Source organism: Nannobrachium achirus (assembly GCF_963921795.1).
Source record: "Nannobrachium achirus genome assembly, chromosome: 23".
NCBI lineage: Eukaryota > Metazoa > Chordata > Actinopteri > Myctophiformes > Myctophidae > Nannobrachium > Nannobrachium achirus.
Window position 1 is genome coordinate 7520699 of NC_137830.1, and position 11775 is coordinate 7532473.

Sequence of the window (11775 nt, forward strand, 5' to 3'; positions counted from 1 at the left end):
CATAGAAGACCTAAAACTGCAGTCCAACTCCCTTTTCTCATGAAATTGCAAAGATAAAAAGGTTTTGCATATCAAATTTAACAATTTCTCTAATCAAAGTGGCCACAGAAAAGTTCAAAGTAGCCTTTTCAGGTTTACATGGAATGATGGGTAATTTCTACATGTAGTAATTTCATTTAACATTCAATTATAGCACTTACTTTACATTTTATTCTTGGCCACACCCAAGTGTAGTCGCTTATTAGGCTTTCTAATGTTTTTTTTAAACAGTGGATTCCAAATTATTATTATTATGATGTGACATTGTGGGCTTGCTGATCTGTTTTCAAATAGCTGATGTAAAGTAGTGACACTCGGCCTATAGTTGCTTCTTTTGGGCTTATTTTCATAGACCTGGCCGCTTGTTTCTTTGGCAGAATCTGAAGTGAAAAGATGTTGAATGACGCAGCACACAGAGAAGATATCGATGGTGCCCTGGAGATGGTCGGGAATAATGTGAATATAAATGACTTTAAGCCTAAATCAAACTTTCTTAATCATTCCCTTTCCACATATATGTACTGTTAAGACATTTGTAGATTGTGCCTATCCGTGGTTAAGGACCCCCAAAATATGTATTTGGCCACAGAGCCCCATCTGAACATTTTTTTTTCCACAGATGGACCCCCATCACAAAATATTTTGTTCCAGGGACGCCCAGAAGCAAAGATTTAAGTTGAAGATTTTCACTCTAATTGTGATCTATTCTGCATCTAGCTTAAAGGCCCACTGACTCTTTGGGAAACGTGCGGTCGCCACGCATGCAGCCACAGACAAACAAACACCGAAACACAAACAGCATGGATTAACTAGAAAATATTGTTCCTTCGAAACAATTGTGGGCTCGCTTCAAGCCAGAAAACAATGTCTATAAAAGTACAAAATGTCAAGATCGCAGGCAGTGCTCTCTTTGACGTTACTGAAATTAGCTGCATGCATGATTTGAGGCATTTTGTTCCAAAAATGTGTTATGCAAAAGTTGACCCGCTGGTGGCGCTATAACAGGCCAATGTGAGAAGGGAGGCATCTGTTCCTTGACCTAGTGGGAATGTGCTTGCAAGATTTCACGCATATCGCAGGCTGTATTCATGAATTAATTAAAAAATAAAGTGTGCGTGCGTGCGTGAATGAATGAATAAATAATAAAGTGTGCGTGCGTGCACGTGCGTTCGTTCGTTCGCTCGTTCGTTTGCACTTTATTTATTTATTCATTCATTCATTGAATGAATGCGTTCGTGGAACGAATGCTCACTACGGTCGTCTGTATTTTTTAAGCCCTGGGAAACCCACCTTAACGCCCTCATTAGCATAATGTATGCGAGCATAATGTATGCAAACCACGCCCACACGCATTTCCAAACCATGCCCCGCCCCCAATTTGCATATGTCGACTAAGCTCCTCCCCTTCATTTACATACGGTCGTCTGCATTTTTTACGCGCTGGGGAACCTACCTTAACACCCTCATTAGCATAATGTATGCGAGCATAATGTATGCGAACCACACCCAAACGCATTTCCAAACCATGCCCCGCCCCCAATTTGCATACTTCGACTAAGCTCCTCCCCTTCATTTACATACGGTCGTCTGAATTTTTTACGCGCTGGGAAACATACCTTAACACCCTCATTAGCATAATGTATGCGAGCATAATGTATGCAAACCACGCCCACACGCATTTCCAAACCATGCCCCGCCCCCAATTTGCATATGTCGACTAAGCTCCTCCCCTTCATTTACATACGGTCGTCTGCATTTTTTACGCGCTGGAAAACCCACCTTAACGCCCTCATTAGCATAATGTATGCGAGCATAATGTATGCAAACCACGCCCACACACATTTCCAAACCATGCCCCGCCCCCAATTTGCATACGTCGACTAAGCTCCTCCCCTTCATTTACATACGGTCGTCTGCATTTTTTACGCGCTGGGAAACGACACTTAACAGCCTCATTAGCATAATTTATGCGAACCACACCCACACACATTTCCAAACCATGCACCGCCCCCAATTTTCATACGTCGACTAAGCTCCTCCCCTTCATTTACATACGGTCGTCTGCATTTTTTACGCGCTGGAAAACCCACCTTAACGCCCTCATTAGCATAATGTATGCGAGCATAATGTATGCAAACCACGCCCACACGCATTTCCAAACCATGCCCCGCCCCCAATTTGCATACGTCGACTAAGCTCCTCCCCTTCATTTACATACGGTCGTCTGCATTTTTTACGCGCTGGGAAACGCCACTTAACAGCCTCATTAGCATAATTTATGCGAACCACACCCACACATATTTCCAAACCATGCACCGCCCCCAATTTTCATACGTCGACTAAGCTCCTCCCCTTCATTTACATACGGTCGTCTGCATTTTTTACGTGCTGGAAAACCCACCTTAACACCCTCATTAGCATAATGTATGCGAGCATAATGTATGCGAACCACACCCAAACGCATTTCCAAACCATGCCCGCCCCCAATTTGCATACTTCGACTAAGCTCCTCCCCTTCATTTACATACGGCCGTCTGCATTTTTTACGCGCTGGGAAACGCCACTTAACAGCCTCATTTACATAATTAATGCAGCCTCATTTACATAATTAATGCAGACCACGCCCCAACCTCACTTGCATAATTAATGCAGACCACGCCCCCCAATTTAAATAATTACGCTAATTAGCTCCGCCCCCTGCATTCGCGTGTAATTAGCAACAAGACGCGCGCGTCAAATGCATGTTGTGCAGTCTCATTTACATAACATACAGACCACGCCCCAACCTCATTTGCATAATTAATGCAGACCACGCCCCCCAATTTAAATAATTACGCTAATTAGCTCCGCCCCCTGCATTCGCGTGTAATTAGCAACAAGACGCGCGCGTCAAATGCATGTTGTGCAGTCTCATTTACATAATTAATGCAGACCACGCCCCAACCTCATTTGCATAATTAATGCAGACCACGCCCCCCAATTTAAATAATTACGCTAATTAGCTCCGCCCCCTGCATTCGCGTGTAATTAGCAACAAGACGCGCGCGTCAAATGCATGTTGTGCAGTCTCATTAACATAATTAACGCAGACCACTACTTTTCCTTTTTTTTGCTCATTAACATAATTAACGCAGACCACGCCCCTCATTAACATAATTAACGCAGACCACGCCCCCAACCTCATTAACATAATTATTTATTTATTGAAGAAAGAAAGAAAGAAAGAAAGGAAGGAATTTGCCTAAATTTACGGGGTTATTAACGAGGAGGCAATCAATTAATTAATTAATTAATTAATGAATGAATTAATTAATTGAGGCACGCACGCACCACGCACGCACCAAGTCGGCTTAATTTACATAATTAATGCGTGCGACGCCCACAAAACTCATTACGTTAGGCCCACTCGTTTAGTCAGACTCCTCCCTCTTGTTGAAACCACGCCCACTCGTTAATAGCAGATCTACAAGCTCACAACGCGTCTTGATGCGACGCGTTGTGAGCTTGTAGTTGAAACCACGCCCACTTGTTAAGTTCGACTCCACCCCTTGTATTTGCGTGTAATTAGCACGTCAGCGCGGTGACGAGAACGCTTGTCATGCGGCCTCATTTACAGGAAGGAAGGAAGGAAGGAAGGAAGGAAGGAAAGAAAGAAAGAAAGAATTTGCCTAAATGTGTGGGGTTCTTAACGAGGAGGCAGTAATTACGCACGCATGCATGCATGCACGCATGCATGCATGCACACACACTTTCTTTTTTTATTTATTTATTTATTTATTCATGTGTTCATTCATTCATTATATATTTATTTATTTATTTATTTATGTATTTATTTATTTATTTAAATAAATACTCTGTTGCTAGTATCCACAACTTTCCAACATCCCATAATGCATTGCGCAGAAGTTGGATGGAGCTTCCGTGAGCTTGTATGTGTTATTTAATACCAGTAACACGAGAAGCCAGACAGCGAGTTTGGAGACGGTAGCACGCTGCAAAGCGGAGTTATGGCTCTTTAAAGCCCAGCCGATCGATAGGCAGACGCCTGGGGGGGGGGGGGGGGCGGAGTCCAGGGGCGGAAATAAATAAATAATTAATTACATAAATAATCAGTCTCGGAAACAGTCGGGAAATAAATAAATAAATAATCAGTCTCGGAAACATAGTCGGGAAGTAAATAAATAAATAGATAAATAAATAATTAAACCAGTAAGACTCCCTAATATATACTGACTGCGTAGCGATTTGCGTGATTTTAGGGCAAAATCTGTAGGAGTAGTGTCCAAAAATGGGTTTTAAAAAATCGGCCTGAAGGTGGCGCTAAATGGGACAGATCCATGTTGATGACATGAGTGTAGAGCAAGTGTGTACCGATTTGTGTGATTTTAGGCCAAGATTTGTAGGAGCAGTGTCCAGAAAGAGTTTCGGCCTCATGGTGGCGCTAGAAGAGGATGTGAGAATCGATGGGTGGAGGGCAAGGACTGTCTGTGCAAAATTTGGCACAGATCGGGTCAGCTGTTGCGGAGATATGAGCAGGGCAAAAGTGTGACGGACAGACAGACACCTGGTCGAGGTTTCGATAGTAACTGCGACCTGACGGTCGCAATTTATCAGTCAGTGGCGGCGCAGTTGGGCCTGGTGTGGAGACAGGGAAATAATTCATACAATAAATGAATAAAGCTCCTTTTAGTTGAGCTTGTACCAGTGAACTGTACTGTCATGAAACTTGTCATAAAGTCTTCAATCAATCACTCGATAAAGGGATCAATACTGCATTAGATAAATAACCCACATTTACCCAAAACAGCTGATCCACAAGCCCACATGCAGCCTTGTAGATCGGCTGTTTTTATTGTTTTAGTTTTTAAATTGTTTCCCCCTTTTTTCCCCCTGACTTAGTCTTTTCTAGGATCACCTTTTAGTTGAGCTTGTACCAGTGAACTGTACTGTCAATGACACTGTATACCTATGACAGTCCTATATCAATAATTAGTTCATTCGTGAATGACTTCCCTGTGGAAATAAGCCAAAAACATTACTAGGATCTCCTTTTAGTTGAGCTTGTACCAAATCATGTTTATTACGTATCTATCTATCTATCTTCCTAAGTCACATGCATTCACATTGCACTGAACGAACGCACGCACGCACGCACGCACGCTGCGCAGGTCAGCTCAGCAGCTGGCTTTTTTTTTGTTTTGTTTTTTTGTAAAGCTCCAGCCAGAGTCAGGCGCCGAGGTGGGGGGACGGCACCAAGCCGGACTTGCGAGCCCAGGCAGCGGCCAAAGGCCGCTGCCCCCCCCCACCCCCTGGAAGTGCGGTAGACTGCATGCCTCTAGAACCTATCAGTAGGTCCCCATCCATAGACGGCGCTGTAGCCAAGGAATTCTCCCCCAGTCACTCACCTGACACACCAGGAAGTGCAGTTGCACTGCTGCTGCTGCCTCGAGGTAGGAATCACTCATCTATATACAGTATGTGTGTTCACTAACAGGGTTAAACTGCTCCACGTTGTCACAGTAATCATTGCTATAGAGTGTTTGTTCAGTAACAGTGTTAAACGGCTCTATATTGTGACAGGAATCGTTCCCACCGAGTCTTTGTTCACTAACAGTGTTACAGTGTGATATGAAAGAATCCACATGAGGGCAGTGTTTCCATTCTCAACTCACTGCAGTTGAACAGAGGGCGGAACCCAATGCAATAACAAGTCCTATTATTTAGAAAGGAGTCACGTCAATGTCAGCATTTTTTTTCCCTCTCTTTTTGCCAACATTTTTTAAATCATTTTTTTAAAATCATTTCACAATGTAAAAACAAAAATCCTTTTGAGAAAAATGTAATGACCTATACACAGTATCTATAGGCTGTGTCTGTGTATATTCTGAGTGTATTATGTATTTTCAAAGCGAACGTTTGTAACTCAAATTTTGCTTCTGGGGGGTCCCTGGAACTAAATATTTTGAGATGGGGGTCCGTGGCCAAATAAATATCATTTTGGGGGTCCTTCACATGAAAAGGTTTGAGAGCCACTGACATAGTAGTCTCTCAAGAACAGACTGACTGAGCTCCATTTAAGTGAAAAGGACCTTTTCTTTGACGATGGCCAGCCAGATTGCTGACATAGAAACATAGGTTTTTCAAAAAAATCTTAGAAGGATTCAAAAGACACTTATAGAATCGGGTCAAAATTCAAATTTTCACAATTTTTCAAAAATAGCAGATCTACACACTAGGTGCCGCGCTGCAAGCTTCTATATCTGCTATTCTTTTTATAGTTAAAGCATAAAATAATCGTTAAAGTGGTTAAAATCTAGAGTGACGCAGAATTAGCCAGTAGCTATGCCCCTCCCCTAAAAGCTTTTGTCCAATGCTAGCTTAGCAACCGGCAGCTTGCCAAGGCTGTTGCCAAGGCAAACCTTGGCAAGCAGGAAGTTATTCTAAGCTAGCATTGGACAAAAGCTTTTTGGGAGGGGCATAGCTACTGGCTAATTGCGTTCCTGAAGTAAATGTGTTAAAAGGTTTGTTGATCCTTCCCCTAGCTGGAGGACTTGGAGGTGACGGTAGCGGACCACATCCAGAAGGTTCTGAAGCCTAACTTCGCGGCGGCCTGGGACGAGGTGGGCGAGGAGTTGGAGAAGGAGGAGACGTTCGCTCTGGCGTCAGTACGGACACTGGACGGTAAATATGAACCTCTCGATTCGACACTTCTCCCTTCCCTAAAACACCCTGGACGACGCTCCACGCGTCCCAGACTCTTCTCCCTTCCCCTAAAACACCCTGGACGACGCTCCAGGCGTCCCAGACTCTTCTCCCTTCCCTAAAACACCCTGGACGACGCTCCACGCGTCCCAGACTCTTCTCCCTTCACTAAAACACCCTGGACGACGCTCCACGCGTCCCAGACTCTTCTCCCTTCCTCTAAAACACCCTGGACGACGCTCCACGCGTCCCAGACTCTTCTCCCTTCCCCTAAAACACCCTGGACGACGCTCCAGGCGTCCCAGACTCTTCTCCCTTCCCCTAAAACACCCTGGACGACGCTCCAGGCGTCCCAGACTCTTCTCCCTTCCCTAAAACACCCTGGACGATGCTCCACGCGTCCCAGACTCTTCTCCCTTCACTAAAACACCCTGGACGACGCTCCACGCGTCCCAGACTCTTCTCCCTTCCTCTAAAACACCCTGGACGACGCTCCACGCGTCCCAGACTCCTCTCCCTTCCCCTAAAACACCCTGGACGACGCTCCACGCATCCCAGACTCCTCTCCCTTCCCCTAAAACACCCTGGACGACGCTCCACGCGTCCCAGACTCTTCTACCTTCCCTAAAACACCCTGGACGATGCTCCACACGTCCCAGACTCCTCTCCCTTCCTCTAAAACACCCCGGACGACGCTCCACGCGTCCCAGACTCTTCTGCCTTCCTCTAAAACACCCTGGACGACGTTCCACGCGTCCCAGACTCTTCTCTCTTCCTCTAAAACACCCTGGACGATGCTCCACGCGTCCCAGACTCTTATCCCTTCCCCAAAACACCCTGGACGACGCTCCACGCGTCCCAGACTCTTCTCTCTTCCTCTAAAACACCCTGGACGCGTCCCAGACTCTTCTCTCTTCCTCTAAAACACCCTGGACACGTCCCAGACTCTTCTCCCTTCCCCTAAAACACCCTGGACGACGCTCCACGAGTCCCAGACTCTTCTTTCTTCTGGCTCCCAAACTGTGGAACGTGCTCCCCATTGCAGTTAGAACTGCAGACTCACTCCCAATTGTCTGCCGTAATCTGAAGACTCACCTCCTCAGACTCCACCTCAGCGGCTGAGGCTCAGCCCATAGCACTTGCCATAGCCATGACGACCTCGCAAAAAATGTCATTTAGAAAGCATGCTATGTAAACAGATACCAGGTCATTGACCTCGCATCCTATAGTGTGTATAGTCTCAATGTACTGTTTAGGCTCTTGGTTTACCTATGATCCTAGGTTATTTTATCTATGTGTTTGATGCATTCCCTCGTGTTTACCTTGCTTTCTGTAAATCGCTCTGGATTAAGTGCCTAAAGCGCAGGGGTTTTTCAAAGAGGGTGGCAGGACACCCTGGGGTGCCGCGAGATAATTTGATAATATTTGGAATTCGTATCACTACATCAACATCACTTCACTATGCTTAGTAAAACAGACCTGATTTGCACTGTACTTGATGAGTTCTTTTTCCATCTACGACAACTCTCTTCACCAAAAATAGCAGATCTGCAAGCTCACAACGCGTCACAACGTGACGCGCTGTGAGCTTGTAATCTGCTATTTTTGGTGAACCTTCGCCCCTGAATAGGCATGCTGGGGTTCAAGTGGTTAAACGTCAAGTATAACGTTATTTTCAGTCAGTTCAGATGGAAACGGATATTTCTCCAATAGGATGTAAGATTCTAAAAAGGAACAGTGTAACTCAGGGGTGCCGTGGATAAAAAAGTTATTTACAGGGGTGCCCAGAGTCAAAAAAAAGTTTGAAAACCCCTGGCCTAAACTGTACGTTACTGACTGTGTCTCTTGTTGTTGTTGTTTGTCTACAGAGGCCGTGGGAAACATCGTCAGCTTCCTGGGCATGCAGCCGTGCGAGCGATCAGACAAAGTTCCGGAGAACAAGAACTCTCACGTCCTGTTTCTGGCCGGTGGGTGTTTGATTGACAGTGATTCTTCCAGGCTGCTGAAGATGATCAAACTATGTTCTGTAATCTTAATGTACATGGATCAAAGTTCTCCGTCGCCTTGACTGGTTTCGGGCATTTTCATTCCACAGAAGCCAGCGTGTCTTCTATGAAAGCATGTCGCGGACCGAAAGAATTGCTGATCCTTTTGATTTGGGTTTTCAAATATAGTTTGACACAGAATCAAATTGTTTGATTCAGAGCCAGAGGAGGCATCTATCTTTCTATGTCTTGGGAAAATGACATTTACACTTTTAGGCTCAGTCGACTTCATTACACAAGTCGACTCCCACCAGAGAAAGTCGAAAACGTTCTATTGTGACGCGTTGTGAGCATGTAGATCTGCTATTTTCACAATTTCTGCCTCTATATATTTGACAATTTGGCCAATGTTTAATTTGTCATTTTAGAGGTATTAAAAAGTCCTTAAATTGTCACTTTAGAAATGTGAAGACATACACTTAAATTTTATGTTGGTTTGTTTAATGTTTCACATTAAGTTAATCATCTAGGGACCCCCCCAAAATAATTGGGGGGTCGTGTGTGACGTGATGACGTCATCAAACGATAAAGTCGACGTCAACTCAACCTTTTACTGAGTCGAGTCGACTTGCAAAAATCACAAATCGTTAATCCCCTAACCGGTACTCCGGACAAACATAGTACAGTCAAAAACCCTGCCTAAAAGTAAGACCCCAAAAAAAGCCCAATTCATCCACTAATGAATTGAATACCAAGGACCTTGTTGGTATACAATGTACTGTAACTGTTTCCCTTTCATCAGTTTGTGTGACATCCTCTCTCTCCCCAGGTGTGTTCCGGGGCTGCCACGACGTCCTGGTTCGAGCCCGGCTGGCGCTGGCCGACGGCGTCACCATGCAGGTGACGGTGCGGAGCGGCGACGAGACGGCGGTGGACGTCATCCTGGCCTCCGTGGGCTGAGGGGTCCCTGAGGGACCCCCTAACACCCCCCCCAACCCCATCTAACCCATTTAGGCCTGAACACATTATGACGCAATATTTTATGCTTTAACTATTGAAAAATAGCAGATATACAAGCTCACAGCGCGGCACCGAGTGCCGCGCTGCGAGCTTGTAGATCTGCTATTTTTGAAAAATCGTGAAAATTAGAATTTTGACCCGATTCTATAAGTGTCTTTTGAATCCTTCTAAGATTTTTGGAAAAACTATGTCAGCAATCTGGCCAGCCATCGTCAAAGAAAAGGTCCTTTTCACTTAACTGGAGCTCGGTTAGTCTGTTCTTGAGAGACTACTATGTCAGTGGTGCTCAAACCTTTTCATGTGAAGGACCCCCAAAATGATATTTATTTGGCCACGGACCCCCATTTCAAAATATCTAGTTCCAGGGACCACCCAGAAGCAAAATTTGAGTTACAACCGTTCGCTTGGAAAATACATATATCCAAAGATTTGCCCACATTTTCACGACTTTTTCAAAAATAGCAGATCTACAAGCTCGCAGCGCGGCACTCGGTGCCGCGCTGTGAGCTTGTATATCTGCTATTTTTTAATAGTTAAAGCATCCACAAATGTTAGGCCTAAATGGGCTAATCTATCCTTCTGTCTTATACGTGTTAACGTGAATCTTAAAGGAGTAGTTCACCCAACAAGAGATTTCGTCGCATAATTTGATGATCGGCAGCGGTTCACTATGGATCCTATAGGATACTTTAGGGTCATTTTGTACTCTCTTGGTATCATCATTCATTCGTCATTTGGTATTTTAATTTTCTATCGATTGCATACCCCATGAAGCCTCAACATTCATGGACATTTCTTGTTAGTTTTTGTCCTGTTACTGAGCCAATAATTTGTTGAAATATATATTTCAATTTCTCTAGAAATAATAATAATTTGACTTTTAGAAATAAGTACAATTCCGTAAATAAAATATAATAATGAAGAAGTAGTGAAAATGGATCTGCTGTTTTCACTAGTTTGGGTCCCTGGCAAACGTCTAATTTCTCTTTTGGGTCACAAGCTAAAAAGCTAGGCCAAGACAGTTGCTCAGAGTGCGGACACCAAAATGGACATCAGCAATCTGGCTCGCGTTTTTTGACCCACGCTTGTAGGTCATGCAGTTCCTAACCCTGAACCCATGACAATCCTACAGGACACGAAACGACAACCTAAAGGTTGTTTGAGCGTCTGCTGTCCCTTGGAGTACTGGAATCAATTTGTGATCAAGACAAAATGTGCTTACCTGGAACCAATGAAAGATCGGGAAGAAGAATGTCCTACACATGGTATTTTTTTTTGATTGAGTTGGCAAATTGTCCTGAAGCCAACACGAAACCAGAGTTCTTGCCCAAACACCCTTTTTTTTCTTATGACAAATTATGAATGCCTGGATATCGAGGCTAATGTCAAAGCTGTAGCGTCGGTGCTGACAAAAACCTACAAGTTAATCGATACCACGTCCAAATTTGGACATGGCAGCTTCCAAACTGCAGAGGAATTTATGTCAGGAATGCGACAAAAAGCTAAAAAGAAAAATAATCATCCGTGAATTAAAGGCTTTCTGGGGTGTGTATTTGATAGAAAATAATTATGCAATTTTACATTTATTTTTGGCGAGCTGCTCCTTTAACGTGAATGTTAAAATAATGTTATTGTTTCATTTCTCTTTTACACCTTGACAAATATATTGAAGAGAATGTTCCAAACATTTCTCATTATTTTGCTGTTCAAACATCTAACACTTAAGATCATTCGTTCGTGGTTCCTTTTCTGTACAAAGATGTTCTTGTCGAGTAATAAAGTCTTGACCATGGACCAAGTCTAAAACCCTGTTTCAGTTTTGGCATTCTTATTTGAATTGACAAGGAATGTTATTATATTATTAAAGGTACAGGCCAAGTGATTTTCTTAGTACTCATTGCCATCCACAACTTTCCCACGTCTCGTCGTGCATTGCGCAGAAAGTGTGCGGCAGTTTCCGGCGTCGCAGCCGAGAATGATCTACAAGCTCACAGCGGTTGCATCTGCGACGCGACGTGAGCTTGTATGT

At 44.1% G+C, this 11775-nt stretch overlaps 1 protein-coding gene across 1 annotated transcript; it reads left to right on the top strand.

Moving 5' to 3' along the window:
- Nucleotides 1-146: 146 nt before the first annotated feature.
- On the top strand, nucleotides 147-11557 carry LOC308308518 (coatomer subunit gamma-2-like; the record flags this gene model as incomplete). The annotated part of the gene is made up of 5 exons (XM_080753929.1): nucleotides 147-150; nucleotides 5437-5489; nucleotides 6582-6720; nucleotides 8610-8708; nucleotides 9556-11557. 5 exons carry the CDS (start codon nucleotides 147-149, stop codon nucleotides 9684-9686), a joined length of 426 nt encoding a protein of 141 aa, XP_080610055.1. The 3' UTR covers nucleotides 9687-11557.
- Between the last annotated feature and the right edge of the window lie 218 nt (nucleotides 11558-11775).